This window comes from Talpa europaea (genome assembly GCF_964194135.1).
Source record: "Talpa europaea genome assembly, chromosome: 2".
Classification (NCBI taxonomy): Eukaryota; Metazoa; Chordata; class Mammalia; order Eulipotyphla; family Talpidae; genus Talpa; species Talpa europaea.
The window spans coordinates 26,164,005-26,185,717 of NC_140068.1; the positions used below are offsets into that span (position 1 = coordinate 26,164,005).

A 21,713-nucleotide genomic window follows, 5' to 3' on the forward strand; every position below is an offset into this window, starting at 1 on the left:
CGCAACTCAGAGTGAATAATTAATTGATGAGGAACCAGCAGGGTTCTAGATGTTTCTATCACTTCAATTAGTGTGTGCTGTTGGAGTGCCACTATGACGAGGTTTATGTGCATTTTGATTATAAGAACAGTGATGTCCAATATTGGAATCTCTAATTTATGCACAACCTCTAGTTATTTAGCTCTCACTTCAGGAAAGAGTATCTATTTCTGGAATGATCTTGATTGCTGGGGACTGGCACAAATCTATCTTGACCTAGTTTTTAATGAGAGCAACATGAACTTGCTTTTAACAAAGAAGATTGTTAGCACCTATCTCAGGTGTGAATGAAATTGAACATTGTTGAAAATTGTTCCTTGATCTTTATATTCTCCCCTTCTCAATATATGAAGAAAGGAATCCTCTATTTTGATGAAGTCTGTTATTTTTTTTGATTCTTATTTAGAGTTAGGATAAATGTTAGAATAAATAATTAATGATTTATCTCATGAATAGTTTTGCATATATTCAGTTTCTTTGGGCTTTTTTTTTTTTAATACTTCCAAATATGCAGAGGCTGATGTTGGCTACAAGTTACTGAGTGCCTCATCTTAACTGTTTGAACCATAGGGGAGTATATTATCTCATGTGTTAGGAAGCTCAAACAATGGACTCAACTACCTGCATGCTTAGGGAGCAGGTGCTCTTCATTGTGATGTTTCCTCTACCTCTATCACTTGTTTTTGGTTTTCTGGCGGATTACTCAAGATGGCAACAGTATTTCAGGGGTCTCATATATGGTGCTCATAGTCAGGAAAAGCGCCTTCTCTCCTTGTGAATCTTTCCCCAGAAGCCCACCAGTAGACTTTCTGCAGGTCTTCTGCAGAGTAGACTATTGCAGGTAGCAGCATCCACCCTTTAACCTTGCTGAGTTTCAGGATAGAGGGACTACCATGATTACCTTTGAAGAGTGGAACCTACCCTGTGACCCAGCCTGGAGCCGACCTCTACTGACAGGCCTGTGGAAGGTGGTGGAATGATGAACAAAATTTAGATTCTGTTATAAAGGGACAGGTGGAGGAAATACATGTTCTGAATGTAACTTGATCCTACCTACACTGAAACTAGCAAAGGGCTACTATAGTTCATATCTTTTGTATGTGTGGGTTTAATTTAAACCAGATGCTAGCTTACATCTTTATGGAAATAGTTCTCTCTTACAGATTTTCATCCCTTAAAAAAAGGCACCAAACAAGTGATACAATGAGTTATCAAGGTAACCGGAGTGGGTAGCACTGGGTTATTTAAAAAGCAACTCATATTTATTCTTACCATATAGATAAAATAAATCAACATAGTTCCTTTGGAATGTATTGATACTCATTTGAATATGGGTCATAGTCTTTTCTAAATTTTCTGATGCTTAAGAAAAATAAACCTAATAGGGAAGAATCATGTGCAGTCTGTCCAAAACTTGCTTGTTTTTTGTTATTCCTTCTTCCTCTCTAGATATTTCCCCCTAACTTGATCCTCTGTCCCCTCCTCTCCCTTTTAAATGCTGGATCTCTTTGCAAGCACCATTCTTTTTATTATCTGAGTAGAGTTAGGTGGCTGCAGAATCACTGCTATATTTGGGTTGCTGCTTTGCTCTTTCTCATCGCCAATGTTTTAAGGGAAGGTAGTGGGGTAGTAAGAGAGCTTCCTGTGGGCTGTAGGCTATTTGGGGGGATGAACACAAGGAAGTGATAGTATCGTTAAGCTGCTCTACATAACCCCTATCTAATCACAGCAATAGATTTCAGACCCAGCAAATGACCAATAAGAAGCCGAGCGCACGTTGCCAATATTATTTAAGTTTGTTATGTGTGGTAAATTTTGTTACTTTCTCAAAGTTCAAAGAAAAGCTTATCTCCTCCCCTCCCTACCATTTCTTGAAATTTAGAAATGCTTACTTTCCCACTTTATAAATCTTGAATCCTTAAATTTTGGTTTGAGCTCCCTTGGTAGAAATCAAAGACCTCATTTTGCTCATGATCTCAGCAGAGGATGGAGCCACTCAGCTGGTAGCAGCATCCACCCTGTTCCCTGCATAGGAATTTTATTAGCAGTGAGGGCTCTTAGAGTAGCCCTGGTTTTCTCGAAGTCTTAAGGAAACATCTGGACCCAATAATTAGTATGAACTCCTTGCTTGAAATTCTTTGTATGAGTGTGTAGAGTCATATGTCTGCTTGCTTTGCTGTCTGCAGTATTCTGACTAAGGCCTGTGTTTTCAGCAGCTTTATGTGTAGTGTAATATGTAGTAGCTGGTTTAGGCTAGTTTGAGAGACAGCACCTTGGAATCTACTTTCTTTATTAAACATAAGGAAAAAGATCCTCATAACACAACCAACTCCTTACCTAACTGGTGCTGGTCTTCTGTTGACTATGGTTTTTGCTTGGTTGTGTTTTAAATGATGCATCCTTTTTCTCATGGAGCTGTTACAATAATGAACACTTTTGATGCGCACATGATGCTAGCCAACAGGGTAATTGTGTCAAAACCATGTGCTTGTCTAATGGGCTGACTATTCACAACAATGCTCTTTTTGGTTGATAAGTAGAAAGATCTTCATTTAGTATGTCATATAATGACACCAATGAAGGATTTTAGGTATGTGCAATGCAAGCTTAATAGAATGAGCATTTTTAGAGTTTGGGAAATCATAGTTTTGGTGTTGGCTTTGCCCATTTGACTTTGTGATCTCAGGCAAATCTTAGTCTTTCTGAACCTCAGTTTCCTTGTTGATATGATAAAATGGACAGAATAGACTAGATGATGTAACAGTATTCATTCTGTAAATATTGATTGGGTGACTTCTATGTGCCAGTCTCAATTCTGGAAGACCTAGCAGTGAAAGAAGGAAAGATGCTAGCTCTCATGGGGTTTTCATTTTAGTGGGAGGGCTTGCATTCTAGTGCAAGAGTTTCTATTTTAAAATTTTAAAGACTTACATTTGAAATTCGGAGACTCACAGGCATGATAATTATGGTGAGTGGATGTGCTATAATCATGTTTTCTTGATGGCGGCAATTTGTTCAAGAAAGCATTCGATCAACAAGGAAGGCAGTGTTTAGTTTTGCGCTCCGATTTTTTGAAACCTTTGAAAAAACTTATTTACATATAGCTATATTCATTCTTACTGTTGGATATTTAGAATCCAATTAGCCATTTCCATTGTTTTTTGTCTTGACATTTCCACTTGGATGGACAACACTGATGAGCTCTGAGGTTCGTAAAATTTAAAAGTGTTGTGAAACAGCAGTACTTGTAGAGCAGCACTTTGTGAGGCTTAATTGTGTGGTTTATCTGTGCTCTTTGGGTCTCTGTTAGCACCTTGTCTTTGGTTTCTGTCTGTCAGCTCAGATGAGATTATGAAATAATTACTAGCTAGCATCCGGTTGTGGCTTTCTTTGTAATGGGAACTTGTGTAACATTTTTTATTTTGGAGACTGTAGAGTTAAGTATAGAAAATCACAGAATGGATTCATGTTCTGTCATCTTTTGAGATTCAAATTGATAAGAATCTTCTTTGAGGACTAAGCCAGGGTCTCTGATTTGATCATTTATGCAAAAATGGAATTGTGATTGCATAATGAAATTAGGTGAGGACAGGTGTGCACAGCTGTTTGGTCCTCCATCCAGTGGCCTTGGGAAAGTCACATAATTTTATTTTTCCATTTATTACCTGAAAAATGGGTACAGTACCTACTTTGTGGGATGTTTTGAGGAACAGAAGTTATGTGTGTGCTATCTGACACAGTAAGCAGTGAGTGATAGCTCTTATGGTTAAAATACAGATATTAGTACTTTTAATCTAATGGTGGAAACTTTAGTTCTATACTTCCTTGCTTCTGTTTTGACCAAAAATAATTTTAGTTGCTTGGTCTCCAGATTATATCTTAGAGCCAAAGTAATAAGAGAACTACCAACTGACTTGATTACCTTGGACAAGTGTGACATTTTTGTTATAATTTTTATAGGACATCAATTTAACTTTCAAAATGTAATTAGAAAGTATATATTAAAAATTAACTTTGGTCATTTCATGATTAATATAAAAATTTTTTAAGTGGTCCATGGAAAATGGTACCTTAATGAAGGGAAATAGATTTTCTGTGCAGTGTGGAGACAGTTCAAGTACTTATTTAGGATCTTACTGAAAACCAGGATTTTCAACAAGAAGTAAGATTGGACAAGTGAAATCATAGTTTACGTATTTCCTCTTTTGCAGCATTGTTCTCAAGGACGTTATTATTCCTTAATTTCTGTTTTGCTACAACTTTCTTCTCATGCTTTTTCCTCTGCTTGGCCCTTAAATGTTGGTTGTGAATAGGATTGTTTTTAGGACCTTCTAAGTTCAAAATATACTTTTTCTCTAAGTGCTGCTAATATCACTTGTATTTTACCCTTGTGAAATCAGCTTTCATATTTGTATCTAGTGTGTATCTGCCTCTTTTCAAGACCTGTGCCAAGAGAACCAATGCTCTTCCTCATGTTCCCTATTCTATGAATGGTTCCAACATTATCTCTGTCTTCTAGGACCTGGGACTTTTTCTTAACTCTTTCTTCTCTTTGACTTGCTGTATTTAGTGTAGATACCATTTATATTCAGGCTACCTCTTCACCATTAGAGTCATGTCTTACTCTTTGTCACACTGCTTAGCTTCTGCCACAGTACATAACATCATCTCATGCCTAGATTATTACTTCTTTGATGTCTTTCTATTTCAGTCTTTCCTCTCATCCTGTACTTTTGGAGAGAGCCAGATTGGACTCTGAAATGTATGCTACTCTTCTACTTATAGTGCCAGTATGACTTCTCAATGCATTTTAATCAATCCCCAAACCTTTCTTGTCACGATTCACAAAACCTTTTATATTCTGACTTCTGCCTATATATACTGCATCATTACCATCATTACCAATTCACCTTTCTCCTTCCTTCCTAGCCCCACTTAAAAGTCCCTGATTCACTTGTACAGTCTATTATTGTTCAGTACTTGTGGTTTCCTACAGAAGGGATATTCTTATATTTCCACACTTATACTTCCCTGGCACATGTTTCCACCCTGACTTCCTTCCCTGAATAATGAGCACTTATTTTAAAGTAACTCAGATGTCAATTTAATGATCCTCTTTTCCTGATCTGCAGTAAGTGTCCTGTCCTTTTCAAGCAACATGCTCTTGACCTATATGCACCCCCACACCCTCAGCTTCTGGAAGGCAGACTTTATTCATGAATCTATTACTTGGCACATTGTAGTGACCCATTAAATACAGACCAGCAGACTGAATGAGTGCTTTAATGCCTGCATAGTAGAAGTAAATAATATTAAAAAAAATTTTGTTGGGCCTCCCCGGTGGCGCAGCGGTTGAGCGCTGGGTTGCGAAGCTACCTGCGGCCTCTGCGGCGCCGGTTCGATCCCCGGCTGCTCCCCGGCCACCGGAGGAGGGTCCCACATGGTGTGCAGACCTCTCCTGCCGCCCGCTGCTCCCCTCAGCAGTGTACTTCGGTCCTTCTGCCTGCTCTGCTCCCTGCTCTGGCTCTGGTGAATTCTCTCACCCTCCGCGCTTCTGACTGTACCCAGTGCATGTATAAACCAAACAAACAAACAAATAATAAATAAGAAATAAGACATGCCTCTAGAAAATTAAAAAAAAAAAATTTGTTATGGAGATATCACCCATTTAAGGTTTATAAATCTTGCATTCCACTGGAGGAGTTTTGTGTATATTCAGATTGTAAAGCCACAAACACTATCCAACTCCAGAATGTTTTCATCATCCCCCCAAAGAATGCATTAGCAATAGCTCTCCATTTCTCTTCTTCAGCCCTCCTTAGCCACTACTTATCTACCCTTTGTCTCTCTGGATTTGCTTATTCTGGAACTTTCATATAGATGGAGTCATACAATATATGGCCTTTTGTTTCTGACTTCTTTCACTTAATGTGATGTTTTCAAGAAAGGTTTGTATTTACCTATAATACTTTATTCCTTTTCATGGCAATATTCAATTGCATGGACACATCACATTTTTGTTCATCAATTGCTGGAGAATTGAGTTTGTATTTTTTGACTTGTGAATAATACTATTATGAGCACTTATTTACGAGTTTTTAAGTGACCATATGTTTTTATTTCTCTTGGGCATATTCCTTAGAGTGGGACATATGATAACTTAATGTTAAACTTTTTGAGGATATACCATTTTACATTCTCACCAGCAATGTTGAAAGTTCCAAATTTTTCATACCCTCACTAGTATTTTTTAATACATGTTTCCACCCTCATAGTCATACGGTGCATATGAAGTGGCATCTCACAGTAGTTTTGATTTGCATTTCACTAATGACAAATGTGGGGCTTTGTTTTATCTGTCATTTCTGTATCTTTGGAGACATAGCTACTCAAATGCTTTGCCCATTAAATTTTTCCCCCTTTAATTATTATTTGTGAAAGTTCCTTATATATTCTGGATTCTAGACTTTTGCCAGATACACAGCATGCTAGAAATGGTATTAAGAAGCAAGTATAGTACTGACATATGTTATGATATGGATGAACCTTGAAAACTTACGCTAGTGAAAATGCCACATTTATGATTCCGTTTATTTGAAATGTTTAGAATAGGTGAAATTCATACAGAATAAAAATAGATTAGTGATTGCCAGGGGCTTGGAGGCAAAGAAGAATGGAGAATATTAGTGGATACGGGTTTCATTGTGAATGATGTTATAGAATTTTGTAGTGGTGATGGTTTTACAAGCTTGTGAATATTCCCCAAACCACTACCCGCAGAATTTAAAAGTATGTTTGTGAATTTTATCAAAAAAACTTTTAAGCAGAAGTGTTGAATTGTATAGGTTTGTACCACTTTTGAATATAGCTGGGAAATTTCCCATTGACCAGTGTGCCAGGCCTTTGAGTACTTTTATCACTGGAAAGAGGAGAGAGTGCTTGATCTGCTCTCTGTCCTTACCTCCTACTCTCTTCTATGTTATGGTGCTTTTTTTCACTTTTAAAGTCCCTCTTTGCTGTTTACTTGATCCCCAACTTTTAAGAATTGTAATCCCTTTTAAATCCCTTAAGTCTAAAATATTTTACTACAGGTGTGTGAAGTACTGGTTAAGGAGAAATGATTTTCCTGTTAGCTCATGTTGTACACTAAAAAGGCTCTAATAAAAATGAAAAAAAAAAAAAGTCCCTCTTTGCTTGTGCAAATATCAACCAATTACTTAAACTTAAATTTTGTTTTTCTTAGTTTGTTTAGTATCAATTATTACATGCAATTTTTTTTCAAAAATATAATGTCTTCCTTTGGTTCAGAGGAAGAGTCCTTAGATTCTTATAATAATCACACATACAGAAAACTGTTTAAATTTGGATAGATGAACATTTGGAGTTTTGATTATAGTTTGAATATCTTTGTCAGAAGACTACCTTTTATATTGGAATAGTGATGGTGAATTATAGGATTTAATATTAGAAGATTAAAAAAGAATACCTTTGGTCCAGATATAATTTTCTTACTATAAAGCACCCCAAATTTAATATTCATTTCTGTAATAACTAACTTTTTTGTAGAGTTGGGTTTAAATGTATGAAATTACACTGAAATGTATCTCTATTCCATATTCCAAATGTATCTCTATTCCATATTCCATATTTTATATAGAAAAGTGAATTTCTATAAAAATTATATTTTTGGATGAATTATTGTTTTTAGCTAGTTGAAACTGAGTAACAGTAAACACTTCTCTAGAGTGTTTGATAATGTAAAGTTCTGTCACTATAGAGTCAATCAGTTCTATTATGATGTGGTTCTTTATTCTGATAGAAAATTCTAGGCATTTAGGTATAGCACTCTCCATTTTCTGTTGTGGTTAGCAACCTATTGCCATGTATTTTTTCCCTGTCATCTGTCAGCTGTTCGTTCCCCTTCCCACCCTTTCTTTTCCTGTTCTTTGTCTTCAAATCAGAACTGGGAGAGTTTATAAAATAGCATTTTGTGATTTGTTTTATTGACAGCATAAGCTGTGACCATGACTACTGAAGTAGGCTCCACGTCTGAAGTGAAGAAAGAATCTGATCAGTTAGCAGCAGATGCAACCAAGGAGAAATCTAAAGAAGTAGCAGAAAATCAGCAGAATCAGTCATCAGAATCATCTCCTAAAGCTGAAAACCAAAGTAGTCCACGTCGTCAGAAGAGAGAGAAGGAGCCATCAGAGAGCAGGGGTATTTCTCGATTCATACCCCCATGGCTTAAGAAACAAAAGTCATATAACTTAGTAGTGGCCAAAGACGGAGGAGATAAAAAAGAACCGACTGAAGCTGTTGTGGAAGAGCAGATTTTAGATAAAGAGCAATCTCTTCCTGAAGAAGAAAGACAGGCCAAGGGTGATGCTGAAGAAACAATTCAGAGAAAACAGCAGGAGGTTAAGGTTGACGTTAAAGAAGAAAAACCTTCAGTGAGCAGTGGTGAGACACAGGTATGTTTGAGAAGTGATGGGAAATGAAAGCTTGATGGTGTAACCACATAACAAAAAGAATTTGTCCTGAACCCTTTCCATTTTTCTTACTTTAAGGTACTGCTTTAGCTTAAGGTAATATGGAAGATGGGTGTTGGATTGGCCTTCCAAAGCTTTCTCCTATTACTTACAAAAAGTCCAAAATAATAAAATAGCAGACTAGATGTACAAACCATATAAAAAATTGGTGTTTTTAAAAATGAGATGCTTTGAAAATTCTGCCACCTCTTCTTTTAAATAGTAAGCATTTTTATGCTTTTTTGATTTATTTAGTTAGGTAGTTAGAAGAAGTAGACGTGTATGTGTGCATTTTACTTGCCTAGGTTTTGCCACGGTCTGAGATTACAATTGGAAATTTCATCAATGGAAATGATATATAAATTGTAGTTGCCATGATGTAGTTTCCTTAACTCATTTAATGCTGAAATGACCTTATTGATAAATTAAGAAAATTGGCAGAGGGTTGAGGGGAAGAAAGGTGTGGGAAAATATCCTTCCTAGCAAAATTTTGAAGTCATTAAAAATCTTAGACTTAGAGCCCATAACAATCACAGTTTTTACCAAAGTTTTTCCTTTTTAATGTGTTGTCTTCTGTCAGTCGGTCAACTTTAGTGTTAACTCTTTTCCTCAACAGCCTGCTGAAGAAATAAGAAAGGAGAAAGAAGAGGAGAAGGTAAAGGAAATACAGGACGACCAGCCAGAAGGAGAAGCAGCAAAAAGGGAGACAAAGGAAGTGCAGACCAATGAGCTGAAAGCAGAGAAGGCTTCTCAAAAAGCTGCCAAGAAGACCAAAACCATGCAGTGTAAGGTGGCCCTCCTCGACGGCACCGAGTACACCTGCGACCTGGAGGTGAGCCCAGGGTCTGCCTGGGAGCCCTCTTGATGTGTGGATGGAAAGCAAATGCATGGTCTGCCTCCATTTGTGGCCTGGCACAGTTAGTGTATTTTTATGTCTTACCGAGGTGTCATTAACTGGCTTGTCTCAAATTTTATTAGAAATGCCAGATAACAGAAAAGGGTCATCATTACAAACATTATTTCCTGACCATTGAGGGTAAGTAGGGCCTGGGTTCTGCCAGTCTGGAGTGGTCATATGGATCAGCTAGTGTGTTTCTGAAAAGGCATTAAATATTTTGAATATTACCTCTGACTTTAAGTCTTTCACTTGAGGAGAAATGCTAGGGCTAGTTGGCATTTCAGCGTAATGAAATTTTAGAAGATGAACCCCAAGTGCATTTATCCTGACACAATGATTTAAATCTAGCTCATTTATTTAGTTGCCTGTAATTAGAAAACATTCATGATTTGCACAGCATATAATGCAGTAGCACTAAAGCTTACTGAAGCCAATATAAGTTTTTAAAGTGTCTAGCACCTTTTATTTTTGTCAGTCAAAAGAATATATTGCTTTTCATAGCTTTATTATTAGCATGACATATACTAGTAAATATTTATGTGAAGAGTTTTGCATGGATTATCTTAATCTGTGTATTATATTGAAAGGTATGAGGTATATATTATAGCTATTCCCAGTGTTACAGGAAGAGTGTATGGCATAGGAGAGGTTAAGTGACTTGCCCCAAATTTTACAGCTAGTTTATAGTTGAGCCAGATTCCAGGCCCAACAGTTTGATCTGGAGGTTATAAACCTGGCCACTCACCTAAGATGAATGATTCATGTTCCTTGTCTTTATCTTTGTGTTATCCACAACGTCATTTTCCTCATTCTAATTGCTTAGCTGTTTTAGTTGTTTCAAGAAAAGGAGTGGTATAGAGAATTAAAAATCTTCAAAGCTTTCAGGGACTGACTTTGCCTCAAGGGTAGGGAACAAGGAAAGTAAGAATCATGTTCTGAACTTAACTCAATTGCTCTGTATTTGATCTCCTGTCCCTCATTTTCCCCACCTATCCTAAAAGTAAGTTCTAGATTTTGAAAACCAAGTTGGAGAACTTAAGTGACTGCAAGTCATTCTCTCAACCTCTCTGGGCCAAACTGGGGCCAGAAACTGACTTCATCTATAGAATAAAGGATTGCTTAGATGCTCTAGAAGGCCTTTTTCATCTCTGAAGTTAGTAATTACCAGGCTGATTATTTTTTTTTGTTTTTTAGAAATCATGATGTATTTTGAAACCACAAAAATGTAGAAATAATAACTATATATCATTATATATTTATCATACAATTTTAACCAGATGTGGAACTGAGACTTTTGTTTATATTTGATTAAATAAAATATTAAAACAAAAAATAATTGAAAACATGGAGACAGTGCTACAACTTACAACTCAGCAGCAGTATAGAAACCTAAATAAAATTTCTAAAACAATGCTCCTCCTAAGGATATTATTATTTTTTAAAAGATTTATTTATTTATGCATATAAGAACTAGGTTACAGGCCAGAGGTGTGGGCGGTGAGAGGATTCACCAGAGACAGAGTGGGGAACAGAACAGGCAGACTGACTGAAATACACTGCTAAGGGTAGCCGTGGGGGAGTCAGGAGAGGTCTGCTACACCATGTGGGTCACCTCCCTGGCCCGAGATTGAACTCGTGCTGTAGTGGCAGCAGATAGCTTCATAGGCTGTGTCTCAACCCCTTGCACCACCAGGGAGGCCCTAAGGAGGATATTCTTTTCCTGATTTCTGAGACTGAAACTAGGAAAGTTTCAGGAATAGGGGGTAAAAGGCAAATAGTTGTTGAATTTTTATCAAATGTATTTTCTGCATTAACTGGAGGGGGGTGTCATATATTTTTGTAATGTTAATACTGTAATTTACATTAGTGGTTTTCTAATATTAGTCTTTGAATTCCTGATGTAAACTCTACTTGTTCATGATGATTTCGCATTCACTTTGAGTTATTTTTAAGATTTTGCTACTTTAATTTTCCTGTATGAAATTTTCTTCATCAGATTTTATTATGGGTTATAGATGCTAGTCTCAGAAATTTGCTTCTTTATAATATTCTCTAGAAGAGCTTGGGCAAGTTAGGAATGTTAATTTGAGTTCTGGTAGAATATGCTTTTAAATAGTTTTCACAAGTGGTCTTTTTGTGAGTAGAGTAGGTTGGAGGATAGGTTTTAAAAAATCATTGATTTCCTTTTTTTAACTTTTTATCCCCCCTCGAGTCAGTTTTAATAATTCATATTTTTTAGGGGCCTCCCTGGTGGCATAGGAGTTAGTCTCAGTGCTATCAAGTTATCGCCAGCTACTTCGGCATGAGTTCATCAATCCCTGACCAGGGAGCTACCCACATGGCACAGCAGACCTCTCCTGTCTGGCCCACTGCTCCCCTCAGAAGTGTATTTCAGTCAGTTGCCTGTCTCTTTCCCACTCTGTCTCTGGTGAATCCTCTCACTGTCCCTGCATCTCTGGCTATGTCCCAGCTCTTGTATGCATAAATAAATAAAAATAAATCTTTTAAAAAATCATTTTTAATGGGAACTTTCCATTTAATTTAATTTGGCAGATCTGTTGTACATAAAATTTTTGATACTATTCTTATTGTGTGTATTTGATTTTGAGTCTTATTTTATTTCTGTTATTGCCTGTTCTTTATCGTTCTTGCCATAGAGCTACCATTTAAATTTTTCCAAAGAAGCAACTTCATTTTATTTATTATTTCTGTAGGTTTTTTTTTTTTTTGTAACATTTTGTTTCCTTTTGCTTTTTATTTTTATTTTGGGATGATTGTTCTTTTTTAATATCTTGAGTGAATACTAAAAATAATTGATGCTTTTATGACTGATTTTGAGGACAGTGTATCAAGTACCTATCACTGATCACACAAGTTTTGAAGATGGTGCCATCATTGCCATTCAGCTTTTTATATTTCTTCATCTCACTATGGGTATTTTTGACCACTGAAATTTTCATAAGTGAGATTACATTTCCATAGTGTGTATGTGATTTATCGAAAGAGGGGATTTTTTTTTTGTTCACATCTACTGTTTTATTCCATTGTGATCAGAATGTCATCTAAGTAAAAGATTTTATTAGATTTGTTAAGACTTTGCAGGCTTATATATAGCCAGTTTTTGTAATAGTTCTCTTTGAGTCTGGAAATACATGCTATTCCATTATTGGTGCAGGTTTCCTGATCTTTCCTCTTGACCAGATTGATCATGTGCCTCAAGTCTCTATCTCTGTTGTTGAACTGCTTAGTTTATCAACAAATGAGAGGTGTGTTAACATCTCTATGATGGCTGGTCTTTGTATTTCTGTAAATTATCATATAGTAGCATGAAATTTACTTTATAGGATATTGCTTTAGTACTACTAATTTTGTCTAGACTATTTCCCTTCATTTCTTTGCTTTTGAATATTGTATTCTATGTCTTTGAGTTGTTTTTTTAAAATCCTGTTTGAAGATTCTATCCTAACTGATGAATGCATGGCATTTATTGCACATGATTACTGATACATATGGTTATTTTCTGCCATCTAATTTTGTTTATTATTTTTCTTTATTTTTTCCTCCATTATGGTTATTCTTTATTTTTTTAATTTTTTAAATATTTATTTATACAAGAACCGGGATATAGGCCAGATGAGCAGGAGGGTGAGAGGATTCACCAGAGACAGAGCGGGGAACAGAACAGGCAGAATGACCGAAAATACACTGCTGAGGGGGGAGACAGGAAAGGTCTGCCACACCATGTGAGTTGCTCCATGGCCGGCGGGAATCAAACATGCACTGCAGAGGCTGCGGACAGCTTCACAGCTCTGTGCTCAACCGCCTGCGCCACCAGGGAGGCCCCTTTCTGGTTATTCTTTTGGGATATTAAGTGCACTGTAGTCATTTAACTAAGAAAGTAAAATTAATCACTATGCTCACTTCCTTCTTCCCCATGTTGTTTAGTGCTTGATTGTTAGGTGTGTGATCTCATTTGGGGGGCGGTACAAAATAAAGGAATTTCTTATCTCTGTGACTCGTTAACGCTACTCCTTATTGGGAGTGCAGCTATTGTGTTGCGTGAATTAGAGTTGAGAAATTATCCAAAGTTAAAAACAGTAGCTTAGTCCTTTAATTCATACCAAGACTTAAATTGATTAAAAAGGCAGAGAATTCTTTATTTTTGTGACTGTGTTAACTTACAGATTGTCTTTCAGTTAATAAATGATTTCTTAATATAACATGAAAAGAATGAATTTTTGAGGATGATCTATAAATTAGAAACAAGGTTGAAGCACATTAAGTGTTGAATAGACCCTTTCTTCCTTTCAAGTCAAAAGCTGCGCTTCCCATGCTGTCTCTTGACATGGTCCCCGCATTGGGGGAGACTCGTGAGAAGCGGGGAGATTCTGTGCTCCCCCAAAGAGGGAAAGTTGTACTTCCCATAAGAGGGGAGTTCTTGCACTTCCCAAAGAAGATCTGAACTAGGGAGTCTCCATCAAGTCAAAAGCAAAATGAAATTTAAATAGAACTTAATGATGTGGTCCCACAGCAGATTTTATTGTACCTCCAATTCTTTTTTTTTTTTTTTTAAGATTTATTTATTTATGCATGCAACAACTGGGGTACAGGCCAGACGTGAGGGGAATGTGAGAGGATTCACCAGAGACAGAGTGGGGACCAGAACAGGCAGACTGACTGAAATATACTGTTGAGGGGAGCAGCAGGCAAGTGAGGAGAGCTCTCTTGCGCCATGTGGGTAGCTCCCTGGCCGGGGATCGAACTAATGCTGCAGTGGCTGTGGATAGCTCCATAGGTTGCATCTTAACCCCTGTGCCTCCAATTCTTCGCCTGAATTCTACTTAGTAACTTCATAGAGTGTAATTTAATAGTATCATAATGGTTATTATGTAGATGTATTATAAGTTGTACTCCCTGTATTGATTAATTTTATCAATTTTTATGTTGTCCAATTTTCCTTACCAGTTTGGTTTGTGCTTGCTTTGTATCATTAGTATGGTCTGATAATCATCAGACCTGCTTGTTATTTCCTCTTTGGGAACAGAGCACAGCTGACAGCCGTCACGTGCTTTGCGCATTTTCATGTTGCCTGGTTCCAGCACTGACCTTAGGCAGATTGGGTGACATGCTGATGCTGCTTATCTGTAGTTCTGGAGCTCTGTACCGGAAATGGGTGTCTGAGGACTGTTTGGGGGAAGTTTCTTGTGGGAAACAAGCTATTAATGACCTTGGGAGCACTCAAATGAAGCACTCAAATGGGGAGATACTTTTACTTTATTTGATTTGGAAGATCAGATTTGTTTCCATCTATTTACTATGATTAAAGATTATCAATATTTTTATGACGGCCCTTCAGATGCCTATAGTTACAGGTTCTTTTTCTGCACATCTGTATATGTACATGTATCTTATTTGCAATTAGACTTTTATGTTATAGCATGCCCACTGAAGAATGTCTAATTGTCTTTGCTTGAGAGCAGGTTCAGCAGTTGAAGGAAGTCACTAAAAGCATGGCCTGTGTAGGAAGTTTCAAGGAGTTAGAATGGCCTGATCTGTCTTGATGAGGGTGGGTCTCTGCAAGATGTAAAATGGCAAGTTGAGAAGATTAAAATTGATCAGAAAGATTAAAATAGAGCAGAAAGGAACTGGAAAGAAAAGGGTTGTACAATCATTGGTATACCAGACCTAGCAAGGTCAAGAATGCTATTTAGATTTTGAAACATGGTATGTAGCTATGTGACTGCAGTGAATTAAGGAGGACTTTTTATTCATTGCTTCAGTGATCATTGGTCTTTATAGGTTGATTTTATCAGTGTGATTACAGGATTGGGAAAGGTTGTAATCTTTCTGTTTATGTTATCTATCAGTACCTTTGGTCAACAAAAGCACCTTCTTTTAAACCATTTAATGTAATGTTACTGCATTAATTGGATACATTTTTAAATTAAGAAACACAATTCTTGGGGATATATTTGTTTGGTATCCTAGCATTATCTCATCACATCTTTGCTTTTCAGATTACTGCCTTTAAAAGAGAGAGAGACAGACACACGCTCTATATATCTGTCCATATTCCTTCTCCCTAACCTCCTAGTATTTACGGTTTCCTGCTTACACATTTTTTTCTCCCGTGGGCCATTACTTGAACTTCAGGAATTAAATGAGGGAGTCTGTCCAGGGAACCAAGGCAGCACCATTTTCAGAAACTGCTACCTAGAGTCCATGTTATTTTGAGAGAAAAAAGTATTAAGTGAATAAAAAGTGCCATGCTCACAATATTTATGAGCACAAATACTGGAAGACAGTGCAGTTTTATAAAATAATTGTAGTTAATTAAATGGTTAGCTTTAATGTTTATTTTTGACTGTTTTAACAGTAGGCTTATTGCTAAGCCATGTATTGATTTTGACCTAAGGCCTAGTTTGTCTTTATGTGTTTGTTTCCAGTCATTGTGCTATTATTTTTTTTCATGTATTTAGTGAAAATTGCAACTTACATTTTATACTAATATATCATCCATTGTTAACAAACTGATTTCAATTTTTTTTGAAAAAATTGAGGATTAACATTTTCTTATTGAGATACAATATATATACTTATAAAGCATTATATTCATTTCAGGTGTAAGACAATGATCTGATACTTGGATATGTTGAGAAATGATCACAGTAAATCTAGTTAACACCAATGACCATGCATGATAATTAGAATTTTTTTTCTTTTGTTGTGAACTTTTGATTTATTCTCTTAGTAACTTTCAAATATACAGTACAGTATAATTAGCAATAATCACCATATGGTATATGTGTATCTCCATGACTCTTGTCTTATAATTGGAAGTTCGTGCCTTTTGGCCCAGTTCACTCATTTCACTCACTCCTACCTACCGCCCCACCTCTGTCAATCACCAATTATGTTCATTATATCTATAATATGGACACACAGGTATTTTCCATATTTTGGCTATTGTAAATCATGCTACAGTGAACATGGGGTGTATATCTTTTTGAATTAGTGTTTCGTCTTGGGAGAAATACTCAGTGGGGTTGCTGGATTACATGGTGTAGTTCTGTTTTAAAGTTTTTGAGGAATTTCTCTATACTCTTTTCCAGAATTACAGCACCCACAGTGTCAAGGGTTCCCTTTTCTCCACATCCTTGCTAACATGTAGTTTTTCTTTTTGCTAAGTCATTTTAACAGGTATTAGGTGGCATCTGATCATGGTTTTGATATGCATTTTCCTGATGATTAGTGATGTTGAAATATTTTCATATACCTCATGGCCAACTGTATTACTTCTTTGGAAAATATCTCTTCAACTGTTCTGCCCATTTTTTAATCAAGGTGGTTTTTTTTTTCCCCTTTGAATTGTGAGTTTTTTCATATTTTGGATATCAGCCCCTTAACCAGATAAAGGATTTGCAAATATTTTCTCCCAGTTGATAAGTTGCCTTTTCATTTTATTCATGGTTTTCTTTCTTGTGCTATATCTTTTGAATGAAAAAAAATTATTTCTATTCTTTTTAAAAAAAGATTTATTTATTTATACAAGAAGCGGGGTACAGGCTAGATGCGCGGGAGGGTGAGAGGATTCACCAGAGACAGAGCGGGGAGCAGAACAGGCAGACTGATGAAATACACTGCTGAGGGGAGCAGCGGGTGAGACAGGAGAGGTCTGCCGCGCTGTGTGGGATTCTCGCCCAGCCAGGATCAAACCCAACCTGCAGAGGCTGTGGAAAGCTTTATAGTGCAGCGCTCAGCTGCCTGCGCCACCAGGGAGGCCCAATTTCTATTCTTTGATGTGTCTTTTTATCTTATTGAGTTATCCATTTGTATATGTCATATGGTACGTGTCAAGAATCTTAGGGAGTCTCCTGGATAGAGGACTCTTGTGATGTAGTTAAGCATGTACACTCTGGTATGTTAGAACAGCAGGGCTCCTCCTGTAAGGAAAAATGAAATAAAGTTTAGTTGAAGTCCTAGATATAAAGTCAGGAGGTGTATGTTTACTTTTCTTTTGACTTTGGATGTCTTTGGGAAGTCACTTCCTCTCTTTTCTTCTATTCGCAATTTGCAAAGTAAGAATGAAAATATTTGCTTCCTCTGTTTCTAGGATTGAGCTGATTTTACTACAGCTGATAGTCTCTGTGTTATCGTTTTAAAGTCTGAAAATAAATGTGTAAGTTCCTGCAAGAGTTTGGAAGCATGAGCGAATATGCATTCTGAGTTAGAGTTGCTCACATTTTCCTCTGGTATCTAAAAATTGTTCCCACGTGCTGATTTTGTCTGAGAATTGAGGGCATTGTTTCTGCCCACACAGGAATGTCAGTACCATTTTTTCTTAGTGCAGTGAATAAGGCTATCAGAATGTAGGTTCTCCTCATCAGTTTTGAGGATAAAAGTATCAAAGTAGAATGTGTCAAGGTCTTCTTGCTATTTTATACAGAGCTCTGGTTTTAAAAATCCACTTTGGTACCATTGTTGGGTGTTGTTTATGTCTACTTTCACTCTCCATGGTTGTTCTTTCACCTAATACTCACCCTTTCTGTGTTTGCTAGTGTCAGTTGAGAACTAGTAAGGCTGTAATTTAAGTAGGAAAAGCATTTGTTTGAGAATAGAAATGATTTGTGTCCATGACCAAGTGGCCACCCAAGTTGGGGCACAGTGGAGATTTAAATGTTCAGGCAGGCACATAGATGATCTGAAGTTAGATCTGTGTGACATTTCTGAATTAATTCCAAAGTCTGCTTGTCTGTCTCTGATTGGTGGGCAAACGTCTTTAAACAGAACTCTGCAGCGTGGGGGCTTGATGTCAGAGTTAGCAGATGATCTCACCTTTTTCCTAGTCACTGAATGAGTGACTGAGTCAGGCTGAATAATTTTCACTTAGAATCTCAACATGGCAGCTTAGAAACAAGATGACGTCTGCGTGACTCAAAACAGGTTCCATGCTAGTTAAATAGTTTTGACTATCTCCATACTATTAGAGGATCAGAAGTATAAACTCCCATAAAATAATGTTAGTCCGATATATTGTTTGGGAATCAGGAGAAATTTAATGGACATATATGCAGTTTATAATTATAATGACAGATCCAGATGGACTGTCTCTATGCTTCTCTATATATTTTTTTAGCTTAGAAAAGGATTTAAGGTGTAAAATATATTCAGTATTTTTATTTGCTAAGGGGGGACAGCTGTATTTTGATTCAACATAAAAAACATGAAGGGCTCACAGGGGTGGAACAGGACCCCTTCAAGTCATCGTTAGCAACACATTCAGGCGTGACTGCGTGCTGTCTTCTTTTGATCTCACTATTACTGTTGGATCGTCAGACTCTTGCCCTGTTAGCCAAATTGTTGTTTTAATCAGGTTTGTCTTGAGTGGTCTGTCCTTCAAGTTTCTAATCTGTCCATCTCCACATTTTGATTCCCCTCTCCTTGTGATTCTTCCTTACCCTTTAATAACCCATCTCAAATCCAGCTTTCAGATTTTTTTTTTTTCAGATTTATTTAGTAATGCACACAAGAACTGGGATACAGTCCAGAGGTGTGGGAGGTAAGAGGATTCACCAGAGACAGAGCGGGGAACAGAACAGGCAGATAGACTGAAGTACACTGCTGAGGGGAGCAGTGTGCAAGTCAGGAGAGGTCTGCTGCTTCTTGGGGGTCAGCTCCCTGGTCCGGGATCGAACTTGTGCGGCAGTGGCTGGTGATAGCTTCATAGTGTTGTCTTAACCCGTTGAACCACCAGGGAGGCCCCAGAATGTTTTTTTCTTCCTCTGAATTTGTACCCCTAATGAAAGAATCTCTTGTGTTGAGCAACGGCTTCAACTCTTGTGTTGTTTGATATTTTTCACATGCTTATATTATATTACCTGGATTATTAGTTTCTTGGGAAACAATTTTCTTTCTCCATAGGGCACTAATGCTGGACTTTGTAACACTGCTCATAGAAAGTAATTGCTAATTCAGTTCTCTCTACTTTGTTGTGTATGTATAAAATTTTAATCCTTCTTATTGAAACTGAATGATAAGCTTATCTAAGCTGAATTTGCCTATTTATGTTTCTGACTCTCTCCATCTTCTCCAAATCTTCTCCAAGTAAAAAAGATTTGGGTATATTTCCTCAGTTACCACCCTGTTACATTATGTGTAGATAATAATCTCCACCCCTCTCAGATCTCCCCACCTTACTCCTTCTGTTCATCCCTGCCCTACTTTATAAGTTGCTTAGAAACACCAGGATTTCTTGTAGAAGCACTCATGGGCTTAAATGAAAACAATTTGTAAATTTCTGCAGGAGGCTATGAAGTTACCAGGCTTGAGAGCAAGACAGAAGTGGATAGATGTGGTCTTGACCCTTAAGGGGTTAGTTCATCTCCTAGAGGAGAATGTAAACTCATTAGGGAAGCATTTAACAGTTGTTGGTTTTTTTTTCCCACTTAAATGGGAACTGTGTGGGTCAGACTGGCTGGGTGTGGGCTTGTCTTTGGGGAGCAGAGTTGATTCATACTTATCCCTCCTTTGTCTCTAATGTTTCCTCTTATCTTCAGCAAACTAAAGAATGATACAGTTTTTATGACTGCAGTCAAGAAATTCTGCCATATGCTTTTCCCCTCTGTCTTCCTCATTTCAGCTTTTAAAATCTGGAGATTTCCTTTTTTGCCCTTGCATCAGTGGTATTTTGAAAGCATTAAAGTTGACACTTTAAAGGAACTTTTAGCTATGAGTAATCATCTTGGCATAATTTTGAAGGCAGCATCCATTTCTTCCTGGCCCTCCTCAGTGCTGCAAGGCAGGCTAACTCCTTCCTAATTTACCTCTTAATAAGTCTTTTTACTCTAACCTGACAGTGGCAGTAGACCAAGCATTGCATCTTTGAATTACTTTTCTTTTTGGAATGGAAATTATTTGAAGGTTGAGTAAGATTAGAAATGTTGGAAAGGTCATTTTCCGGATCCAATTTATACTTTAAGATCTGTTCATACACATTTTTTCCTTACTCTAAACTATGTAGATATTTAAAACTTAATTTTTAAAAAATTAGAGTGTGTGTGTGGGGGGGCAGGGTGGAGAGAATGACAGGGATTTGTCTCTACCTCTGAGTGTTTATTTCACAAAAGCTGGAACTGAGGCTTCTCCCCCCCACCTCCAAATCCACCCCTTTCATGGGATGCATTCTCTATGGCTCAGTAGAAATATGGGCAGAATTATTTTGTATTCACAGTGCTGTAATGTGATATAACATTTTTGTCTTAAAGGATTGAATGGAACAAGATATTACAGTCTATAAAAAGCATTAGATTACTCAAAAATAATTTCTACATGAAAGATAGCTAAATGATGAAAATACTGATGATCTTTGATTGCTATTTTTATATTTGTTTAATTATATTCTGCAACAGAGTTACACGTCAATTCTGTCAGAAAAAACATGATTAAGAATATTGCTTTTAAGTTCTCTTTAAACCTTCATACTGAAGAAGAATCTTGAAGACCAAAGCTCCATTCTACCATTAACTGATCTTCATCTCATCACAGTGGACCTCCTTTACAGAATGTGCCATTTCAACTTTTTGTGATGTTAAGTTTGATTTTGTGCATTCACGTAGAAGGGAAACTTGATCTGAATTTTATCATGATCTGTCTGTTACATTCATTGATATCTTTCCATATTTCTGTCAGCAGCAACTAAACAGTGAATTGAACAGGAATGCTGTACAAAGCTACTCTTCTATGCCACAGAAGGGCTATATTAATCGAATGTCAAAATTCATTTTGGGTAGATAGTTTACAGAGAATGTGCTAGTCTGCAGAAGTTTCCTGCTGGTGATTTTTGAAATAAGTTTAAGAAATACTGCTTAGCAACTTTGTAAAAAGATATTTAAAAAATTGTCGGTGTGTTTCTCTAGCTGGAAGGCTGATTAGCAACTTATGTTTATCTAATAGGTTTTTTAGTCATTTCTCTGCATTTTAAAAGAAATTATAGTTTTCATAGATATATGCCAAACCTTGGTATTCAAAATAGGGAAAATTGGGCAAACAGAAGTTGACTTTCTATTTCTTAAAAAATATTTTTCTGACTGGTTTCTCCCTTACTATATAATTTTTAAGAAAAATAGAAAGTTAAGGAGCTCACTTACACAGTATTTTACAAATTTAATCTCAAATAGTATTCATTTCAATATCTTATATGTTCAGGTATAGCTTTTATCGTCAAACATGATTTGGCTCCTACCTTTGCT

The 21,713-nt window shown here is 36.8% G+C and overlaps 1 protein-coding gene across 14 annotated transcripts in view; it reads left to right on the plus strand.

Annotated features, from left to right (window-relative positions):
* Window positions 1–8,063: 8,063 nt before the first annotated feature.
* EPB41L2 (erythrocyte membrane protein band 4.1 like 2) overlaps window positions 8,064–21,713 on the plus strand; it is a gene marked incomplete at both ends in the record, with an annotated part of 87,308 nt that continues 73,658 nt past the window's right edge. For 10 of the 14 annotated variants that reach the window (XM_084228543.1, XM_084228545.1, XM_084228546.1 and 7 more), the window contains 2 exons: window positions 8,064–8,510; window positions 9,160–9,399. In XM_084228543.1, coding sequence (XP_084084669.1) covers window positions 8,064–8,510; window positions 9,160–9,399 — 687 coding nt within the window. The remainder of the gene's footprint in view (window positions 8,511–9,159; window positions 9,400–21,713) is intronic. The other 4 variants (XM_084228541.1, XM_084228544.1, XM_084228542.1 and 1 more) reach the window with 2 other exon arrangements.